General features: G+C 37.8%; 1 protein-coding gene across 3 annotated transcripts; it reads right to left on the reverse strand.

The window, feature by feature from the left end:
• Positions 1 to 49: 49 nt before the first annotated feature.
• Positions 50 to 22,261, reverse strand: LOC106959587 (cytohesin-1). Of its 3 annotated transcripts, none has more exons than XM_015052263.1 (12): positions 22,009 to 22,261; positions 11,274 to 11,356; positions 7,231 to 7,295; positions 6,926 to 6,992; positions 6,336 to 6,454; positions 5,989 to 6,182; positions 5,357 to 5,505; positions 3,694 to 3,805; positions 2,588 to 2,664; positions 2,437 to 2,508; positions 1,427 to 1,581; positions 50 to 654 (listed from the first exon to the last, which is right to left on the reverse strand). In XM_015052263.1, exons 1-12 carry the CDS (start codon positions 22,100 to 22,102, stop codon positions 576 to 578), a joined length of 1,266 nt encoding a protein of 421 aa, XP_014907749.1. In that variant the 5' UTR covers positions 22,103 to 22,261; the 3' UTR covers positions 50 to 575. The 3 variants fall into 3 exon arrangements, with proteins under 3 accessions (XP_014907749.1, XP_014907750.1, XP_014907751.1); XM_015052264.1 differs by lacking the exon at positions 22,009 to 22,261 and adding an exon at positions 16,771 to 16,941; XM_015052265.1 differs by lacking the exon at positions 22,009 to 22,261 and adding an exon at positions 14,676 to 14,700 and having other exon boundaries at positions 2,588 to 2,666; positions 3,693 to 3,805.
• Positions 22,262 to 22,406: the final 145 nt, after the last annotated feature.

Here is a 22,406-nt window from a genome sequence, read left to right on the forward strand (position 1 = left end):
CACACTGCATTTGACTACAGAAGTTGGGGTTGTGGTTGGGGGGGTGGGGTTGTGTGCAAATTTTTAATACGAGGAAAAGAAACAATAAATTACAGGAAATATGGATAAATAAATATTAAGCTGCTTGAACATTACCTCCATCTAAACAAGCAGTTAGAAATCGGGTCAGAATGAAGGTCCAGGCTGCGTTCATAATGACTGTTTACACATTTACAAACGGGTCACTGACGTTCAGCGCTGCTGGGATTTATGCAACAACATTCGATAAGAAATGCTTGTTTCTTCCCTCCTTGTTTGATTCCAGTTGCAGTGTTTTTTTTTTTTAAAGGTTTTACTGCATTTCTCTCCTGGAGAAACAGTCTGAGGTCTTAACGTGCTGAAACCAAATACTGCGTGGAAAAAAACTCATCGGGTCAATATGACTCAATTAGGCCGTCGTAAAGGGAACAGTCCAAGCACAGGTGAGGCCTCTGACTGACTCAACCTGCCTGAAGTTTGGGTCAAACGCAGGAGGAATCAGGGGACCGCTGGAGGTAACGGAGTCGTTGTCATGGTGATGGATCCTCCGACAACGCCTACAGCCCCTTCAGGGACGAAACTTTCTTCTTCCGAGCCGCCAGCATCTCGTAGAACGGGTCTTTGCTGATGGCGGCCCTGCAGGGTGAGAGGAGGAGGAGAAGAAGAAGAATCACAGGCTGAGCGCAAAGTTTGGTCCATTCATCCAACAGAATAATTAAAATGACAAACTACTGTTTTAAATATCCATTTAATTACTAATTCTGGTTTTACTTGTTTGTTTTTTTCAAACTCAAAGTACTTTGTTGTTCAAAACATGAGTGAAAAATGATCAACAAGTCGTATAAAATAAGTTAGAAACGCCTGAAGATTAAACAAGATTTCTGAACTCAAGTTTATCATGAGTTGGAATATTTTTACAATCAAAATACATTCACAGAAAAAGTAATAATGTGAAAATTATTTTATTCGACAAAAAAGTGAAAACAGATTCTAGCTTTAACTAGAAAAAGTTGTCCAACTCTACAAAACATTTAATCGTTTTTATTCTTTTTCTTTTAAGTTTAATTTTCAAAGGCAACACATATTTTAGTCCAAGTCTCTCTAATCAAACTGTTAATTTATGAAATGTAAAAACTGAGCATTATACATTTTGTTGCATTATACGATAAATTTTCTAATAAATCTAAAGTTTCTCTATGTTCCATGTTTCTAAATCAGAGCAGACGACCATCTGTAAACAAAGTGTCACTTCTTTTCATTTTAAGCTGTAAGCAGATTTAATTACAGAGATTTGATCCTGGTTTGATGCTCTGGAGCTTTGATCTCATCTAGAAATGGGATTTGGACCTTTGAACGTGAACCTCCCCCTGTTCTGTGGTTCTGATCCAGAAGAAGCTAAAGGTCTCACTTGATGCTTTTGATCCATTCGTCCTTCTCCTCTGCAGTCGGAGCAGAGATCCTGTAAAACGTGTGGTTGCCCTCGACGACGCGGCCGTCCGCCTCCGTCTTGCAGGCTTTGATCACCTGGTATTTGTTGTTGGGGATGAAAAGCTCGAAGCAGTTCTGGGCGAGGAAACACAGAACGGGTCGGAAACTTTGAGTTAAAACACAGAAAACAAAACAACAACAAAACAAAATCGCATACGTTTTCTTTATTTCATCCCAAATTAGAATTTGAAATCCGCCGGTTGCAATGAATAAGTTAATTGCATGACAGATAAACTAAAATGTGTCTGCCAAAGACTGAATGACAAAAATACAATTTTGTACTTTTTATTTGTCGTTTCAGTTGTTTTGTTTATTTATTTTTTATATTTAAAACATCTTCCAGTGATTAATATTCTTCATAAATTAAAGTTTATTGGTCTTTGACAGAGTATTTGCATTATTCCTTGAATATAGTCTCAAAACAACAATGCTATCATTTATTGCGATAACTTCTGTGGCAGTTTATCGCCTACTATAATTTGTTATCATGATACGTATCATTTGCATTCAGTTTCTGTTCTATTACACAAAACCCCAATAAAATACATTCAAGTTTGTGGCTGCAAGGAGACAAAATGTGATCTAGTTTTAGGAAAATAAAAACTAATTTTTCCGTTTGTACCGAGAACTACAAAGTAAAGAAAACCTGTAACTTTTAAGAGCTTCTTGTTTCAGGATAAAAGATGTTTGATGAACAATAAACACCTCTGGGTGAAGATGAATGATGTGACGACACATGAGTCGTCACATCATTATATTGGCAGAGCTAAAGGTATAAAAGCTGCTGGAAATAATTTGCACAATCATAAAAACATTCTTCTAAACCGGAAGTACTGCAGAAACCTGAGGTTCTTTGTCAACTTTTTTTTAGCGTTTCTTTTAAATCTGATTCTGAACCAGATGTGGAAACCTACAAAATAAAAAGTTTACCGGTTTCTTTGAGTCTTCAACTTCTCTGATGCTGAGATTTTCCAGTGGAATAATCCCTCTGGGTTCCTTATCCTTAGGAAAACAAATAAAACAAATAAGAACAGGCTTTACAAGAACGCAGCAGAGCCTTCGTCTGCAAACCGACACTCACTGTGGTGTATTCAAAGTAGTAGAGACAGTTATCTGTGAGGATGAACCAGCGTCTCTTCCAGGTCTTCACTCGTCCACCTGAGGACAGATTAGACTTCAGAAAACCGACGCGCTGCGACATAAATCAGCAGGTTAATCAAAGTCCAGCAAGACAGCAGAGGTTAAAACGCCACAAGCAGACGTGGATTTCACATCAGGATGAAGCAGCAGGAAGCCGAGCGTGAACTCCAGGGTTCGTACGGTAAAATGAAGCATTTCGAAGGCAAGTTTTCAACATTTTCCATCACCACTTTGGAGATAAAAACAATACAAATCAACTAAAAAAAAACAGATTCAGTTCACTGTTATATAATCTAATTTCTCACTGCTATTAATAATATCTTGAGATTCAGGAATAAAACTAATATATGACAAAAATTTTACGTTTTGAAAATAAAAACGCTAATTTAATGACAAATCCCCCAATTCCAATAACTTTCTTAAACGTATAAATGTATTGATAAATTATACAAATCAATAAATAACTGAGTCATTAGGAATAATAAATAATTACATTGGAACAATCCAAACAAATCATGTCAAGATAAATTACCTTCCTGCTCAAATTAAACGCTCAAACACAAAGTTACAAATGAAAGAAAAAAAATCTCTAAAAATGTCCTTTTAGCAAATAGAAATAATTTTAGTAATTCTAACATAAAACAAGAAAAGTTTAGTCTGATTTAACGTCACATAGTTTGTGTCCCGCCATTATTAGGTGGATGAGAATATCTGGTTTAATCAAATGTTAAATTTCACTTTATTACCAAACTGTGTAGTTTGAATATCAAGAAATTTCCCAACCTTGAAAACACCAAATTGAATTCAAGCATTTTCAAGGATTTGGACCCGTATGAACTCTGGAAGTGGGACGTTAAAGAGTATTGTGGAGGAAAGAAGCGAACACACACACACACACACAGCCGCAGGCGAAGCACTGAGGGTAAAACGAAACGATACGTACCTCCTGGAGCCAGAACCATGAAACACAAGCAGGAAGAAGAACATTAACACAAAGTAACAACAGTTCTCCGTTTGTCTAATTTAAAACATTTAAAGTAAACGTACCGAGTTTTAGCAGCCAGCCTTCTCTGTCTGGGTTGAAGAAGGTGTGTGTGAGGTCGTTCCCATCATCCTCTGGGATCTTAAACGGTTCATTCTTGATGCTGTCGTACAGATTCTGCAGATTATGACGACAGATATTATAATATTATTTTATCTAAAACACATAAACACAATAAAATAATAGTAATGGTTGTTAAAGTCAATAAACCTCCAATTCCATTTAATTAGATTCAAAGAGTCAAAAGATTGAAAAAGTTTAGGCTGAAGCTACTCAGCTTACAAGTGTTAATTATAAATACATTTAAACTAAATTTAGTACAGAAAATATTAACAGAAAACTCAGAACCGACATTTAAACCCAAAAGAAAAAAAGAGGAACATAAAAGGATTTTAAAAAGTAAGAAAACCACCATCAAAGATTTCAATCAGATTTCAAATATTCAGCTTTCAATCCCTTATAAACTGTTATTAATTAAAGATATTCTGAAACTATTCACATGCTTTTTAATTTAATATTTATACGTGATTGTTTTAAGTTATATTTCACTCCTAGCTTGTATCGTCATCCTTTTCCTTAAACAGTTTCTGAATATTTTAAGGAGCATATTATTTTTTACTGTGTGCAGTTTTATAGTTTCCCTACTCAGCAAACCTTAACTAGATAAACAAAGCTTTGTTTAATTGGTTTTTAGTTGGTTCTATTCAATGGGATTTAATATCTTTATGGCCTTTTTTTTTGGCAGAAATTAAAAATGTTGGAGGTTCTATAAACCCAAAAGAAAAAAAATATATAGTTGTTTCCCCAGATCTCCACAAAATAAGCAAGAGTATATAGAGTTTCACTGCTGAATGTATGTCATGAATATGACACACACACACACGCGCATGCACACACACACACACACACACACACATACATAGTCAGAATATGGATTACAGAGTAAACATGGAAGCCGTTTACAGGAAAAGCGCAGCAGGGATTGATTGTGAATGAAGCTGTAGCTGCTGATGGAAAAGCTGTGGTTACTGCATGAACTTTGACCTCCTGTCTGGCTACATCCACGGTCCTGTGGTCACCGTGGTTCTGTTTGACATTAGCAGGAGAACAAAAGCTTCAATACAACCCGCAAGAAAAGAAGTTACAGGCTTTGCTTTGATTTGGATTTTTTAGTCCCACTCAAAAAGCAGATCAATCATAATAATAGCAAAAATCTGTTTAAATAATAAACAGATTATAAATCCATTTTACCTGAGTGATTTTGGCCTCCACACCTTCGTCAAATTAAACAAAATTGGTGTCAAATATTTGACCTCTGATGACCTCAGGAAATATTTAATATCTTTAAAATGATACGTTTTTATCATTTTAAAGATATTTGCTACAGTTTTCTGCGCAAACGTAGCACAAATGTTTGATGCCAATTTCGTTTAATTTGAAGAAGATGAAGGAGCAAACTTCATGTTAAACTACATTGCAGAAAACTCAATCCTGAATCTAAATCTAAAATACAGACGTGTGACTTTTAGAACAGAGTTGAAATAAAAAACAAATGCATCTGGAGGAAGTATTAGAGATGAAAGACGATATAATTCACTTCAGTCTGTTCACACAGAAAGGAGCCTCGGCAGAGAAGGAGTTTGTCAGAACAAACTGAACTGGACTCACTCTGAGCAGATCCTCCGGCAGATCTCCTCCGTCGTTGATTCCTCTGTTCATGGCAGTGAATCTCTGGACTGATGGTTTGTCTCGTACGTTCGGGTTGTGCAGACTCGTGTTCAACATGATCACGGCGAACGACAACACGTAACATGTATCTGGAAAACAGGCAGAACTTGAATGTCAAGTTTCTGTCGTAATGTCCTTGGTTAGGCTTTCCTGAAAATAAAAATATGCTCCTTTTCCAGGTGAAACAGAAACATACCTAGAAATGATACCTGATGGCTGCTCTCTACAGGTTCCAACACAATTTATCTCAAACTCTCAGAGCTGTTTACATTTCATACAAGAAAGGACAGAAGAAAGGAGGACAAAAAGAAAGGAAACAAGAAAGTAAGGAAGGAAGGAAGAACAGATGGAAAGAAGTAAAGAAAGGTGATAGATAAAGAATGATAGAAGGAAGGAAGGCGATATCTGGGATCTGGAAATATTTGTTTAATCCATTTATTTTCTTTTTAAAACTCTTATCCTGTAAAACATAAAATAAAATCCTGTTCTTCTGCAGACTGTCTCCACTCTGAGCCCTTAAAGTTTCTGTGTGCACATCAGAACCGTTGTGCGTTTGAATCGGTGTCACACACCGGTGCTCTGAAACACGCCTGGGTTGCAGTGGCAGTATCTCTGGGCGAACGCCTCCATCATGCGGTCGATCTTCTGGGCCTCGCCCGGCAGCCTGAAGCTCCACAGGAACTGCCGCAGCGCCTGGACCAGGTTCAGGTCCGTGAACTCGTGCAGCTCCAGGAAGGCGTGCAGAACCTTGATGTTAAATTCATCCCTGCACGACACACAGGATCCCACACAGACACACACCCACAAGCCCACGTTAGACGTTAGAAACAATGAAACAACGCGGGATTAAAGCTCGCCTGGAGCTGCTTGTGTAACATCATGAATCATAATTCCAGTAATGTGGATTAAATAAGCACACCTCTCCCCCAGGTAGTCGCCGATGGCCGTCTTGTTGAGGCCCTCTCCTTTGTAGAGGAACTGAGCGATGTCTTCGCTGGTGTTTTTCAGCAGGGAGCTGTCGATCAGGAAGCGAATCCCCTGAGGAGGAGACATGAAAACGAGCAACTCAGGCTGAGGATCCGAAAATATCAACTGAATAAGAACAAAATCAGTCTGTTTCAGCACTCATGGGCCACAAAAATATATGATTTTTAATAACTAAAATCACCAAAAATGAGTCATTTTTTTTACCTGCTCAACAATAAGCTAAGTAGGGGTCAGCGATATGGCTTTAAAATAAAATCTCCAATTTTTCAGATTTGATTTCTCGCTTTCTATTCAAAAAACAGACAGAAAATATTTTCAAAAAGTTTTATTTGAATCATCCTTCCTGTCCAGAATATGAGAATTTGTTTAACTGCAATAATGTTGTTGCATTAATTTAACTTCTGCACTGAGTGTGTTGTTCTTTCAGCAATTACTCTGTGTACTCCAGCTAAAGATTAATCAATTACTAAGCTAATTGTCAATGTCTGTCACTGTTAAACGCAGATTGACTGATGCGTTCACCTTTGTGGGGTCCATGTTGAACTTCTTCCGGCCAATGGCCATCTGTTTGTTCCTCTGCATGCTTTTCCTGCAATCAAATAAAACAAAAATACTCTCAGCACTTAACAATAAATGTTCAGTTTAGTTCTACAAATATAATCTCATTTTAGTAATTCAACGAACTGGATTTAAGCGAGACGATGCATAATCAGAACGTCGTGTAAAAGGATGAGGCAAACAAGTTTTTTGTGTCTGTGAATGTAAAACAAAGGCTGAGCGGAGCGGCGCTGCCTACGCACAGACATGGTATTTGAGGGACACTTTACCTCTCTTCAGTCAGGCCCAGGTTTTCAATCTCATTGGTCACATCTGCTATCTCATCCTTCAGCCTCTAAGAGACGACAGAGAAGAGGAACAGGGGAAATTCGGTCAGCTTCAAACCACAAAACAAAAACATAAATAGTCACGATTTAATTTCATTATTAGAATAGTTTCTTTCTTTCTTTCAGAAAAAACCCCACTGAGCAGCTCATCACGACCAGCACCTCCCACTCTAGTGACAACCCACTAGGCCTCCTAAAAAAGTGCCGCCATGATTCAGTCCTGAGTGATTCCTCCTCTCAGCAGGAGTTTTGTGAAACGGCCTCGCTCTGCAAAGATCCGCTGCGGCACCTGTGCTGGAGTCGCTGCTCGCCCCCTCTTCCCTTTGCTGACCCAGATTCATCGGGCCGCCCCTCCCTGACGCCCTCACAGGTCTGCCTGGGTGTCGGGGAGAATACGGGAATATGATGGATCAAAGACCGACCGGCTTAGTGGAGCTGCTCAGGCAAGTCCGAAGTTATGAGAGGAAGGAGAACAACAGGGTTCCTACGCACTTTTAAGACTCAAATTCCCAGAATTCCCAGTCCTTCATGTTCATTTTAAAACATAAAATACTAAATTTCAACAGGAATTTTAAAGCAGATATATTTTTAAAAAGATTAACGAGATTTAAAACAAATCTGGAATAAAATATTGAATGGGGAAAACCAAAAACAAACAAAAAAAACAGGATGAAACTAAAGAAGGACAAGGAAAAGAGAATGAAGGAAAGAAAATGAAAGGAGGACAAACAGAGAGGAAAATGGGGCAAGAAAACAAGGATAGAATAATGGGGAAAAAAATGGGACAGGGGAGAAAAGGAGGATGGACCAAGAAATGAACAAAGAAAGAAAGGAAAGAGGTATAAATAAAGTTGGAAAAGGACATGAGGGAGGAAGAAAAGAAAGAAAGGATTGAGGAGAAAGAGAGAAAGGATAATAGTGTTAAAGTCTGGAAAACCAGTTTTCAATACTTCTGGGGGGGTTTTCACATCGTTTTTGGAAAATATCATTAAACTAAATTTGATTTGTTTTGCAGACAGTGTAATGAATCCTGTGAGCAGAAAACTCAACGTCTCCCATTGAGGGAATCTGGAAACTACAATAAATACTATTTTTTGCATTTATTTCTGATTCCGTTTCCCAGAAACACAGAAACAATGCACCATCTCTGTATTGCTGCAATGGTTCATAACCCAACTCATGTTTGTGCAGTTAATTAAAAAATAGTTTATTAACAGATTCATTATTATTTGGTGTCATCATAGGCTACAGATTCACAATGCAGTAAATAAAAAAGCTAATATTTTTGTATGTGTTCTTATTTTAACAAAATAAAATGTAAAATAAATGTATAATGCATGTTAGGTAAATAAATAAATGCAGAAATTCTATTAAATAAATATGTAAAATATGTATCTTTACTTGAAATAATTTGTCACTGCTCCTCAAATAGACCCAAACATGTAATTACTTAACCAATTTTATTACCAGATATACGTTTTAAAGTTAGCCAAACCGACTAAAGAGTTTAAAAGATTGGTGCTTTATTAATTTTGTTTAAAATAAGAAACCCATGTTTAACAGAAATGGCTCTCTCGGGAAAAAAAAAAAAAAAAAAAGACCTTTTGCTCTTATAATTAAAGATAGACGGCTAGAAGCTACATTGAGCTCTAGTACAATTAGTTCCTAAACAAACCATCAAATCCCAGTCTTCATAGATCAGCAGAATGATAATTATGACTGTCCTAGTCAAAGCCTAGGCTAAGATCACAATAGGGGGTGTGACCTTTAGCGAGACGTTTATTATTGTGCCCAAAAAAAAAAATCAAACAAATCTGCAAAGAAATACTCGGTTTCACTATTAAATTTAGGGAGTCATTATTTCTCTTCTCAATGAATAATGTCATTTGAAAACAGTTTTTAATCTTTGATATAAAATTAAATATAAAAAAGTCATCTAGTTTTTTACAGTATAGCTGTCCTGTCCCTTTAAAAACAGATTATCTGTTGATTTATCTGTAAAGAGGGCAAAAGCAAGAGGGAATCTGTTCCTGCAGGTCGTCTATATGTGGGCCCCCCCAACCCCAAACAAAGAGGATCATCCGTCTCGTCTGTGTACAGCGTCGCTCTGGTGATCCTATCCTTTGACCCCCATCAGCCCAACGAGACTCGCTGGTCCAGACATGAAAGTCTAAATTCACTCAAGGACACAGACTGGTATTCAAACGAGGAGAAAATGCAAACAACAGCTGCAACCTCAAGGTTTCACATGTGAAATATAATCCGGGTTTCTCCCTTATTTTATAAACAACTCATCTTGAAATAACCTGGCTTTGAACGTTCAGAGTGGAACAACCCCATCAAATTATATTTGTAAATAATGTACTTTCAAGGTTTCTCCCAGAAAACTTGCTAAATCCAGTGGGTGGGTGGTAGTTTAGTCATTCATCCAGCAATCCATCGTGTTTGAGTTAAAAAAGTTTAAAGCTGACAGGAAATTTGAAAATATCACTTAATAATTATGTGCTATTGAAAGATTGGAAGATTAATACCTGAAAACCAACTATAAAGTGTTAAAAATGCAAACATTTTAAAAATACTTAAGTAAATAAGTATTTATTTACTTAAGTGGGGGCACAAGTAAAGCCTGGTGGCCCACCAGGCTTATAAAACACTGGAGGAAACCCTGACTTTCTTCTAATGCATCGGCTTTTTAAAGTAGATAATAGGCAGATGAGCTATCAGCCTCCTCTCATTTTAAACCAAGTGCTTTCTGAAGGCGGACTGGCTCTCTAATTTTAATATTAACCTTTGAACTTAACCTTGCAAATGGAGCTTTTTATTAATTATGAAACTGTCTCTTGGTTTCGCTACACAGATTACTTTTTGACCTACAAAGCAGCAGTGAGCTCCAATACTGTCTATGTTACACATTTTCGGTAATTAACTCTCCAACTCTCTGTTGCATTGTTGACTTTCACTCGTCTCCTCACTTCTTTCTTTGGCAACTGTGAGTATCAAGATGTTTTTGACTTGTATGAAGCAGTCTAATGTAATTTATCTCATTCCCCCATTATTTTGTTAATTTTTTTCCAAAATCAAACGTGAATGGAGAGAATTGGGAACATCAAATTTCAGGTCTCACCACAGATTCATAACTGGATTTTAGATCTATGCCACTTCTTCAGAGTTACACTGCAAAAACACAAATGTTTATAAATGTTTTTGGTCCAGTTTCTTGTGAAAATATCTTAGGACGCTTGAAATAAGACAAACCTAATTTACAAGTAACTTTTCAGCAATCTATAGTAGCTTGTTTTAAATAAATAATTCCTTAATTGTAGCCTAATCTGGCAGATTATTTCTCTTGTAACCAGTTATTTTTCCCATGTTAAAAGTGAAATAATCTACCAGAGGAACTAGTACTTTTTAAATAATATAAAGCAATCATTGACATCTTGCTGAAAAGTTAATTTTAAGTTAGGACACTTGAAATAAGATATTTGCAGTAGAAGCTAGACCACATAAACTTGGTAAGATTTTGTGTTTTTGCAGCGTCATCGGACAGCTGGATTTATGTTGAGATTAAATTACAGACAGATGGACTGGATTTACCAATAAGGTGCCTTCTGAAGGCAACTGCATTTTATTTAGAAGTATCAGTGGAAAAGGGGTTCAGCAAATACGGCATTATGTTTCATATTTATTCAATCCCTGCTCTATCGTGTAATATTCACCCAAACAAAATATTTAAGATGAAGGTTTAAATGTGTGTTTATGTTAAAAACAACAATTTTAAATATGACCAAACTGCTTTCATTATTATTCATACACTCATAGTCTAGATTATTTTTTAAATGCAACAAGAGTGGGCACAAATCTCTAAACACAAACAAGTGATTCTATTACTAACAAAGGCTTTAGATGAAATCCGTTTACAGTTTGAGAGATGATTATGAGAAATAAAAACGAAAGGAACGGCTCACGTCTGTGAGAATCGTACTTACTTGTATGTCCTGCAGCAGCTCCTGTTTTCTGCGGCGGATGCTCTCCAGCTCCTGTCGCTCCTCTGGACTTAGGTCATCAGGCACTGAGGGCAGAAATGAACGCAGCACTCAGGCAGAGATCAAATATTCCCTCATCCTACACACAATGCAATTACAGCATACACACACACACACACACTTTGAAACAACAGCAGAATGGAGATCCAAGAGTCCCACCGCTCTGGCTCACTATGGCAACACAATCTGGGCTCCATCAGATTACACCACCCGTTACCACAGACACCAACAGGAATATGGACTCAAGCTCATTGCCCAAAACAAACAGGATCTCAGACATAAAGCTGAAGTTATATCGTTTGACTACAATAACGATGCTGTAATGAAAGGAGGGGGGAAAAAAATGAATATTAAGAACAAAATGAGATTATAAAAGCACTTATAGAAAGACTAAGTGCACTAATCCGATAGAAAACAAATATTAGTTTAGAAGAATAAAAGTGGTTAAATGGTTTTTATCAGCGCTCGGGGAGCCACCAGACTTGCTCTTTTTTCCCCCACACACAACTCAGTGTTGAAGCCAGATCATAGTAGACTAAATTCACACAACTATAAGATTTAATAAATATAAAACTTAAACAATTATTCTAAAGTTTTTTCAATCTTATGATTACAGATTGAAGTAATTGTTAATTAAAATAATAAACAAAACAGAGTGTTAGACTTCTAAGTAGTTATTTATGTGATTAAAGAATCCTAAAAGCTAAAACAATGGAAATAAATGAGATGTGTGTACTTCTTATTTTCTACTAGAAATTGTTTTATAACGTGAAATACTCTTATTAGAATTTTATTACAAGTTTTGCCCACATACAATGAATTGTAGAAGTACTAACATGCTCTACGGTGAAATATGAACTGAGTCATATCAAAACAAAAGCGCGAACATTATGTTAGCCTAGCAATATTTAATATAAAACAATATTTGGCAAATAAATATTAATTCCTAAGTTACTCTGATTAGCATAGGGGATTAAAAAATGTTGAACATTTACCAAAAATTTATTAGTTTGGCACCAGTTAACTATTAACTGGAGAGATTTATACTTTCAGCAGAGTAAAATACCAAAACCAAAAAGCTCCAACAAAAGGAATATAAGCAAAGTAAGGACGGGAAGCGAATTTCATATCATACTTTACAATTACAAGCTCTCAGTGGCGGTGTTGGCTTCCTCCCTGCTGGGAAAACACCCCTAAAAGTACAGGACCGAGTGTGGGCTCCGACAGAACAGAAGTTCATGTACCGCAGACACACAAAACATCTGCAGAGCCGTGATAAATAGACCAACACTGATCTGGCGGAGCCAGTCTGGTGGTTATTCTCAAGAAAATTTACGTAAGAAGAAAAGGAAGAGGAAGAAGGCCGGCAACAGGTGGGAAAGTAAGATTGTGGTTATAGCGGTACATTCACATTTTTTTTTTATTCCCAGACACAGTGAGCAGTAGTTAATTTATTATTTCATAAGGTTTATCTTTTTTTTTTTTTTTAAAAAAAGGTATGTAAGCCAAGAAAATAAAAGCAGAGAACGAGCAATTAAAGTGGAGTAGCAACCAGTCGGAGGACAAATCAGCCTCATTAGAGGAATCCTGCTGAGAGATTTCAATCAGTTCACATTGTTCAGTTCTCCCTGCTTACATGACAACGTTACTCTGCAGAAGCAGGGCACACCGTGAGAACAGGCTTTATCACCACTAATGCATGAAACAGGGTCACTTAGTACATCAGCTCCATTTCACATGGACTACATAAATTATCAGTAAATTTTCTTGGTCAAACACAGGAGACTAAAACGCTTAAAAACTCCTTGTTCTGACTTGGCAGTCTTTAAATCTTTCAGAAAAAAGTGGCATGGCTGCTACAGTCAAAATGGGGATATTCGTCCAAATATTTGTACATTAATTAAAACCTACAGATACAAGTAGTCCAATAATACAACTAGTAAAGTATAGCCATCAATACTTCTGCGTTCAAAATCTTGTAACATTCAATTCAAAAATACTTTATGTATCCAAAAGGGAAATTAAATGTTTTAGTGACTCATGTTATTCAAATGTCAATGTGAATTGTGGTGCTGTCGGCTTGACCGATTTCCAGTAGCAGTCAGTCTTGCATCGAATCTGAAGGAGCCTCTGACTGACATTCTAACAGCTTAATATCTGCAGCACAGATGATATTCCACAGCAGGAAGTCCTGGATGACACCATCAGCTTTTGGAAAGCACTGCTAATCCACCTCCTTTTCTACTCCTCTGGGGTTTGGGGTCGGAGTTCATTTGAGCTGTTAGAGATTCTAACCAGCTCCTCCCAGTTGTTTACATAAAAACTGATAGCAGTAAGATTACACATTTCACTTGCTTCCAAGAACTTGCACTTATCTACTTCAAAATACTTCAGGTTACTCCATCATACTTATATTTACAAACAGATCTTTGGCTGGATGAAACCCACACCTACACTGAGCTGTATATTAATCAGTAGTGAAATAAATTTAATGTGGGAACCATGAATAGTTACTTTCTTACATTTTTACTCCGAAATCTGTGGTGATCAACTGTTTCTGATTTATGCAAATCAGATCAACACGTCACAAATGTACAGCATTAGTTTTAGAAACCTTTTTTTATAACCATAAGCCATGGATGTGTTGAATCAACCCCCCAACCCAAAAAAAACCCCCCACAAATGTCTGACATCAGTTTAGATATGATCTAGTGCAAGAACACACCCAGTGACGCACTAACTAATCACACACATCCCATTATCGCCCAGAGGAGGCTTTAAATAGGCCAGAGCGGCTTTCGTTATTAACCTGAAGACCAGAAAAACATGCCGTTGTAAAAAAAAAAAAAAAGGTAGCAAAACTGGCATTTACTCACTTCCTCCGACGGTTTATTGCAAGAGGAAATAGGTTAGATTGTTTATAACAGCTTATAAAGCACAATCCAGACACATCCAACATAAGTACGTTTTTTAAAACTCAGCTCCACATATCACAGAGTTTGCAATCGTTCTGCAACTTGCAACCCTTCATTGTTGCAAAGCTACTGATGATCAGCCGCTCTGGATATGTTTGCTCTCTATTCTCCTTCCCTGCGTTGGTGGTTAGCAGGTTATGCATCACATCCTTTAAAACATGCACAATAATCAATCTGCAGCTACTGTACGTTAAGCTGAGGTTTCCTGCTTTCACAAGTTTTCTAAAGAAGATGTGACAACTCATGCATGCACACGCTCATCCTGTTCAAGTTTTGGCATAAAAAAAAAAACTAAAAAAAACTCTCACGCAGAAGTTAAGATGACGCACTGAACACCTACACATTTGTGTCTCAATCTTGATGATCGTACCAGAAAACGCTGGCGTCTGCTTTTCTTCTTCCCCACAGCTCTTCAAGGTTCCAGAACAACAACTTGAGGCCAAAATAATTATAAAAAAAAAAAAAAAAACCTCAGGATGGAACTTAGTCACCAGTTTCTCTTAGTCAGGTCAGTCCTGCGGTTCTTCAGTCACTCTGCCACTCTAATCTCTTCATTACTGCAGACGGGAGAGGACACATAGCCTGCCAGAAGCTAAATGAGGACAAACTTTGTTTTTTTTCCAAGTGTGTCTGTGAAGGAGGAAAACCCTTAAAATCTCATCTCTCCCCCTCCTCCTCCTGGTCATCTCGTCTCCTCCCTAATCCCTCCCTTCGTCCATCCATCAAGGAGTGGAGCATCAACGGCAGGCTCCCTCCCTTGGCTCGATGAAGAGGAAAGGCATGTCTTTAAAACAACCGATGGCAAAGAAACAAGCAAGGCACAGACACTAGAGTGTTTTGTTTCAATTCATGTGTTTGTTCACATAAAAGAACATGACCCAAGACCCGAGGCAAAGCAGTTTGTTTGTGATAAGAGAGAGAAAATGCTCTGTCAGGCACTGTTCACAAGGCATCAATTGTCCATTTGGGGATTTGGGAAAAAAAAAATGGAATAATTGTACATTTTAGAGTTCTCTGGCCTGAGGATAACTGGCTCAAAAGATTGATGTAATCCTGCCCCGATTACTGATTGCATTCATGCAGCCTCAAGGCTTAGAAGTCCAGTAAGTAAGAACTGGAAGAAAGGAAGCAAAGAACAGTGGGGAACAAATGAAAGCCTGAACGTACAGGAAACGAAAACATCCTAATGTGACCGAGAGAGAAACTGGGGAAGTTTTGAGAGTGTGAGTGAGTCAAAAACTGAAGGTGAACCAATCGGTAGAATAATAACTGGCAAGTTATGAATTGAAGCATCCATGGTCTAGACCCGCTGGTGGGTGTGTAGTCGCATGGGGCTGGAGTGGTCCACCCTGAACAGGTCACCAGTTCATCACAGGCCACACAGAGAGTCACAGGACAAACAACCATGCACACACTCACACCTAAGGGTAATTTAGAGACACCCTTTAATTTAACGTCATGTTTTTGGACTGTGGGAGAAACCTGGAGTACCCAGAGAGGCAGAGAGCTGGATTTAAAACTACTACTGCAAATCAAAAAGGAGCTGAAACAACTTTTTTCGTTTCTTTAAATCAACATCTCAGACTTTAGGGAGAACCAGGAATCAGTGTCGGTCTAGAAAAACATGATCTAACCATGATTTTATCCAACAAGAGACTACACGACTATCGTTTTGTTCTGATTCGCTGTTCCATTGACAAATTTGTTAACATAAGTACTAATAGGAACTACAGTGGTCAAATGCTCTAAACTAATGTGGAAATCTACAATATTCATCAAATTTAATCATCATTTGTGAAATGAAAAGATGTGTTATCCTCAGCTCAGATTCTGGTGTTTCTTCCTAAGTTATCACTTTCACTCAAACTCAGATTCAACAGTCTTCCTAATATTATAACTGAGTGCTGTAACTGAATACATGGTGAAAGTGCATCTCAGTTTTTCACAGGAAACACCAGTGCACAGCTGTGGCTGATTTACAACCTAAGGTTCATCACTGTTTGGTCCGGTTTCTCCACAGATTCCTACTGCTGACAGACTCCAGCTCCGTGGCTCCAAGTTAGGAAACAGAGAGCACAAAAGTACATCAAGTCAAGTCAACTGAGTATTTTTAGGACAATCCAGCTAATAAATGGCTGCATTGATTGGTTTCAGAGACACGGGCTGCTGCACAATAAGCACAGACCCCCCCATGAGGGCTGGCCTCAATCCAGATAATAATAATAATAGATCCCTTGTGTCAGTCTATAAAGGGCTGCCAAAGAGCATTAACACATGAGCCAGATGAGGACTTGTTGCCCTGGCAGGAAACTGAAAGCTAAAACGCCTAACGATGTGATATCAAGACACAAACGAGACGTCAGTTATCCCGGGACGTAAAGTTAAACTAGTTTAAACCAGCTAACCTGCTTAGCCTCTGGATTAGCGAAGCACTCAAACTAATAAAACCGTGTCTGGAAACTCACCGACTCCATCTTCGGACTTCAACACCATGTTGGTATCGTTGTTTCCGTAAGGAAATCTTATTTGGTCACTTTTTAATTAAGTTTTCGGGTCAAAGGGGAACCCTCGTTCACAGCTCCGTCACCGTTAAACTGCCAGTTAGTGACAACTGGCTGCGGAGAAACAGCCGGTGGATGAGAGGCTGCGGGGGCGGAGCCTCAACTCTCAGCAACCAATCAGAGATCGCCTTACAAACATCTGCGTTTTGTTTGACCCCGTAGCATCCGTCTTTGTTTTATGTATTAATAGTCTCCTGTAAAAGTATTACCTCTTGGAAGTCCTTTGCACTTTGTCACGTTAAACCTTTTAATTCTCTTTTACTCTGATACCCATAAATAAAATCCGTGCAACCTTAAGAAGTTACTTAACTGGTAAATATAGGTGAACACTGATGAGCAGCTTGAAATATCAGGACATTTTAAATTCAAAGTTGATGCACTCCACTTCTAGGCATAAAATGAGTCGCTATTGGATCTTTCAACCAGATTAGGAGTGTAAAAAAAAAAGATCAATTCAACACAGAAAAAGCTTCCCATGGCCACCTAAGTCCCCACACTTAGATCTGATGGAAAAACTGGGGATAAATTAAAGAGAAGAGAGTGCCATAGACAGTCTAGGAGGTTCAACAATCCCTTTCTCAATGCTACAACTTTTTTGAAATGTTATAGAAGAGGACTAAATGATGAGTTAATATAAATTGGTCTGGCACATAGCATTAGCGGCATGAGAACTGCTCTTTTCTGCTATTTTTTGGTGCCGTAACCTATTATAGGTGAGTAAAATATTTTTTTTTTCTTCACAGTCGATGTATCTTTGTAAAAAGCAAGAAATTAAAGCACCTAGAGAGGTGTATGATTTCAAGCCTAATTGTTTATATTGGGGAAACCCTTCCTGATATAGTATCTTCTCTTTAAAGGAGCCAAACTATCTTACAAATTATATAAACTGGCCTTAGTTACAATTTCTTCAAGCTTTTAAAATATCTTATGGAGTTTTTTATTTGGACTTTAACTGTTTGCACCTTTTATTCTAGGTATGACAAAAAAAAAAAAAAAAAAAAAAAAAACAAAGCCTACATGCTAAAAAGTACTCCAAGAACCTTTTGGGCTGTGGGTTTGTCCAACTTATTAAGCCGTATGAGAACATACCTGGCAGAGAAATCGCTGTTTCCACATTTATGCAGGAAGAGGAAGCAGGGCTCACAAGATAGACATAAAAAAGGAAATTGAAATAACAGCCCCACCTGCTGAATAGCAGCGGCATACAGAAACACATTAGTTTAAGGGGAAGCTGGTGTGCTATCAGAGATGGACCGTTTGGGAGCGGGCAAAAAGGGAAGGGAGAGGAGAGGGTGTAGTGAAGGACAGAGGAAAAAGAGGGCAAGGGATTCCAGCTGTGTGATTGAATCACTGCTTTATTCAGAGGCTGGACCCACCAAAAAACAGGATGTGGTCAGGCGTGGCGGTGGGAAAAAAGCTGCTGAATTTCACAGTTTAATCAAGACAGCTTCCTAATACACAGCTAATTGAATAAGTATTCAGACATTTTTAACTTTTTCACATCTTGTGACTACCACTTCGTGTTTTGGGAAGATTTATAAGCGTTAGATTAGCACAACAATTGTGAACTGGGAGCAAAACTTGTTTCAGTTGTTTTACAAACTGAAATCTGAAAAGTGGGGCAGTCCGTGGGGCAAGTTTCTACCAGATTTGCACAAACAGGTCAAGCTCAGTCAGATTGGGTGGAGAGCATCTGTGAAAATCGATTTTCAGAACTTTCCACTAACTCTCAGTTCGACTCCCGTCTGAAGAAGAGATTTAAACCATTCAAGCTCTGGCTGTATAAATATTTAGAGTCATTTTCTCTGAGTCAAAAGTCTTCTGCTGCATTTGAAAGCTTTTCTTCCAGGATAACCCTGTTCTGTCCATCAGCCTTCCTGTTATTGCTCAAGAAACACATTCCCACAGTATGATGCAGCCACCATCATGTTAAACCACAGGAATGGTGCTTTCCCCCCCCCTCCATAAACAGAGTTTTGCATCTATATCCAAAGGTTGGCCTCATGCCATCTGCTTGACTAAATATTTTATTTACAACTAATTTATCATGCAGCAGCTCAGTCATTCTCAGGTTTAATTATAAACTGCACAAACCAAAGATTTAAAAACAAAGAGCTGACTGAGGGCACAGACTTTGAGTCATTTTGTTGAATTTGTATTAATATATATATTTTTACTAATCAGTGTTTCAATTGATTGTTTTGCCATTTTGAACAATTTAATTTGATTTTTAAAGTTTTACTTTTGTTGATGTTTTGTCTGACATTATCTTTAATGTTATTCATTTTGATTTATAATTAACTTCTCTTTGTTATTCATTTAACTAATAAATAAATCTTTTTTCATAACACTTTATTTATTTCACTGTTAGGGTTTGCTTTCTTCCTGGTGGAGATTTTTTTTTCTCTTTATCATTTTACAATTTGACTAATAATGAGCTACAATCATGGAAGTTTTTCTCTTCTTGGTTAAAAACTTTTTTATCTGATAGTTTCTCTTAGTCTGACTATCTCAGTAAACAGGAAGAGAATATAAATATTTTCAATCTGAAAAGTCAGGCTGAAGGATGTTTAATTAGTTTCATGCTGATCCTCACAACCTTTGATGATATTGCATCTTCTTCCTCTCAACTAATCCTTTCAGAAACAGAAAATATTGAATTGAATCCTCCTCAATCCAGTCAAAATTAAAATTACACATATAGACACTAATGGTCAAGGATTTCTCTTTTTGGCTGAAATTTTAGTTCTCATTCTAATATTTCGGCTTACAGGCATTTTTCTGAATTTCCTAAATTTATGGAGAATAGCATTTGCATTGAGTCCATTCTAGATGCTTAATACCAGCCTGCCTTACCTATTTAAAACCAGTTTTATTGTTCTATTGGAACAATTCAACCATGTTCAAGTCTCAACTGAACCAAACTGTCACTTTGTTTAGGAACATACCAGGACCCACCAGGTTTTGCTACTGGAAATGATGGAACAGCAGTTTTCCTGTCCAGTTTGAACATTAACACCAACTCAGAGGGTGTTGACCAAGGAAGGAGCCCCTCAGGCCCGACTGAAAGTGTCCTGATAGGCAAACCCAATTCCTTCCAGAGACATTTTTAACTGGCAGGCGAATGAAAAATTAAATCATTTGTCCATGATAACGGGAAACGTGTTTGGAGTACTCAAACCTGAGAAAAGTGCACAAGAGGTTGTGGTATGGTGGTGGTAGCATCATGCTGTGGGGATGTTTTAATGAACCCAAACACAGATTGGCACTGGTATTGGTTTGGATAAATCTGGCTAACATTTGGCTCTTGGAACAGGAAGGACCTATAGCTTATTGAAAATGTATTAATTTTACTGGAAACTCACAAATTTAAAAGAAACTCTACTAAGAAGAGTGATCTAATGTTGAGTCAGAATCATGCCAGAATGTTGTTAGCAGCTACAAAAAGTGTGTTGCTGGTCTGCAACTTGCTAAAGGACATTTAACCAAATGTTAGTGGGGGTGTATAATTATGTGCATAATTATGGCCTTATGTGGATCATACGAACTTAATGAAAGTCAAATATGTGCATCAAGATACTGTTTTTAAATGCCATTGGAGTGATACGCTGTGTTATCAATGTTTTTTTTTTAAGTACTTAAAAAAATGGATCCCCTAAATGAACTAGAGAGTGTTGCTTTGGACCTTTTACCAATCTTATACATGCGGTTGTCAGAGTTGGGTAGCTATCAATCAATCAATCAATCAGGTTTATTTGTATTGCACATTTCAGCAAAAACATAAAATTACAAATACAAAGTCATAAAGAAAACACCTTACAGTGAACAATTTCAAAAAAAAAACATTACATTTTGATGAGCGTCATCACCAAAATCTAAACAACAAATATGTTGGTCAATGTTTCATTTATTATGGTTCAGAAGCAATTCAGGTGAGTTTTTAGTCTTGATTTAAAGGAACTCAGAGTTTCAGCTGTTTTGCAGTTTTCTGGTAGTTTGCTCCAGAAAAAACTAAAATGTTAGTTGCGCTAACCCTAAAGCACAAATCACACCCATCACTTCTGCTTCATCAACCTGGTATTTAGCAGAAGCTAATGCTAAAGCTAAAGCTTCAATTCAAATCTGCCTTTGAAAGACTATAGCACCAATTTAATGTTCTATAATTCCTTTACATGTTGTATTTATTTTTACTGCTTCGCTACTGTTTGTTGTTTGAAAAAAAATTACTGAGAAGGAAAAAAGGAGAGAAAACGGAACTGTTATAAGTAAGAAATAAAAGCGTGAATATAAATGTCTAATCCTAAAAGAACTGTAAATGGTTGACAAAACGTTTACAAAATGTAACACTGTAGAATGTATTTGTAAAAATGTATTTAGTGGAAGCTAAGTGTGCTTAATGATTTCAAAGTTACCAAAAGTGCTAAATAAAACAATTTGTTGCTACTAACGCATTAGTGGAAGTGTGGCCATCACTGGCAGGTATATGATTGAAAGAAAAAAAAATACAATTTGCCATCTATGCAGATGATCTTCACTCCTACCTGGAACTATATTTCTGCTAATATGTCAAGTATTCAGGAAAGTACGACCAGAGGTGAAGACTCCCCGCAGCTTTGAATGGCTTATCTGAAAATTTGTACTTGTTCTCACAGTTTTAAGGCCCATGACTTTAAAATAAGGAACAAAAAGGGGAGAAATGACTGGGCTCGGCTACACTGTGTATTTATAAAAAGCTGTCAGCCACATCAAATTAACCTGTGTGAGTGCCTGCCAAGCTTTTTCTAGAGTGTAAATAACTGCTGTTGAATGAGCGACGCTGTGAGAAACCACCTGCGAGGAGCAGAGAGCAGTGGGCAGAGATGGAGATTATGTCACTTCGGCACCCACCGGAGAGGAGGATCCTGGACCAGAATGTGATGGGAGTGCGTCATGTTCTCAAATCAAGCTCACACACACACACAGACACACACACTGACTCATGTGTGTACATGAACACAGAAATGTCAGAAATATAGAGAGCTCTGCGATCACCACAGCAACTAAACGATGGAGCTACTTTATCTCACTGTGTTTTTTTTTTTACAACACATAATTTTTAATGACATCAGGTCACAACAGTGATAAGATAAGTAAAGTACTCACCTGAGGCTGCAGCAGCAGGTGCTCCTCCTCGTACAGTAGGGCAGAGAAAAGCTTGGAAACTGGACGCACACAGCTCACTAACAGTCCCCATCATAACACAGCATTCATTCAGAGATCGCTGACAAAATAAGTAAGGTTAACAGTAACCTCCCTGCATCGCCCTCTCTTTCTGTCTCTCTCTTGAAGGATCTCAGTCAAAAGCTGAGAATAAAGCGTTTGTGTTTTTCCCTCCCGACCATCACCAGTCTGACGAACTCTCCCACACTCCCACTCCACTCTTTCTCTCTCTCTCGCTCTCTCTCCTCCCTCCACGCTTGTTGCTCACACACTTGACCTCACTCCTGAGCTGCTCTCTTCCACACCAAAAATACGCCACCATCTTTCTCAAGTGTTTCTCT

This window comes from Poecilia latipinna, unplaced genomic scaffold, assembly GCF_001443285.1.
Source record: "Poecilia latipinna isolate Pla-1442-1.1 unplaced genomic scaffold, P_latipinna-1.0 Scaffold1098, whole genome shotgun sequence".
NCBI classification, from domain to species: Eukaryota; Metazoa; Chordata; class Actinopteri; order Cyprinodontiformes; family Poeciliidae; genus Poecilia; species Poecilia latipinna.

Bases quoted from the DNA above. Each gene is read 5' to 3' on its own strand.
- LOC106959587 (XM_015052263.1), bottom strand. From the start codon at position 22,102: ATGATGGGGACTGTTAGTGAGCTGTGTGCGTCCAGTTTCCAAGCTTTT. The intron at 11,357-22,008 runs GTGAGTACTTTA...TTCTGCCCTCAG, and splicing joins ACCTGCTGCTGCAGCCTCAG to TGCCTGATGACCTAAGTCCA. The intron at 6,183-6,335 runs GTGTGCTTATTT...TGTGTCGTGCAG, and splicing joins GGCGACTACCTGGGGGAGAG to GGATGAATTTAACATCAAGG.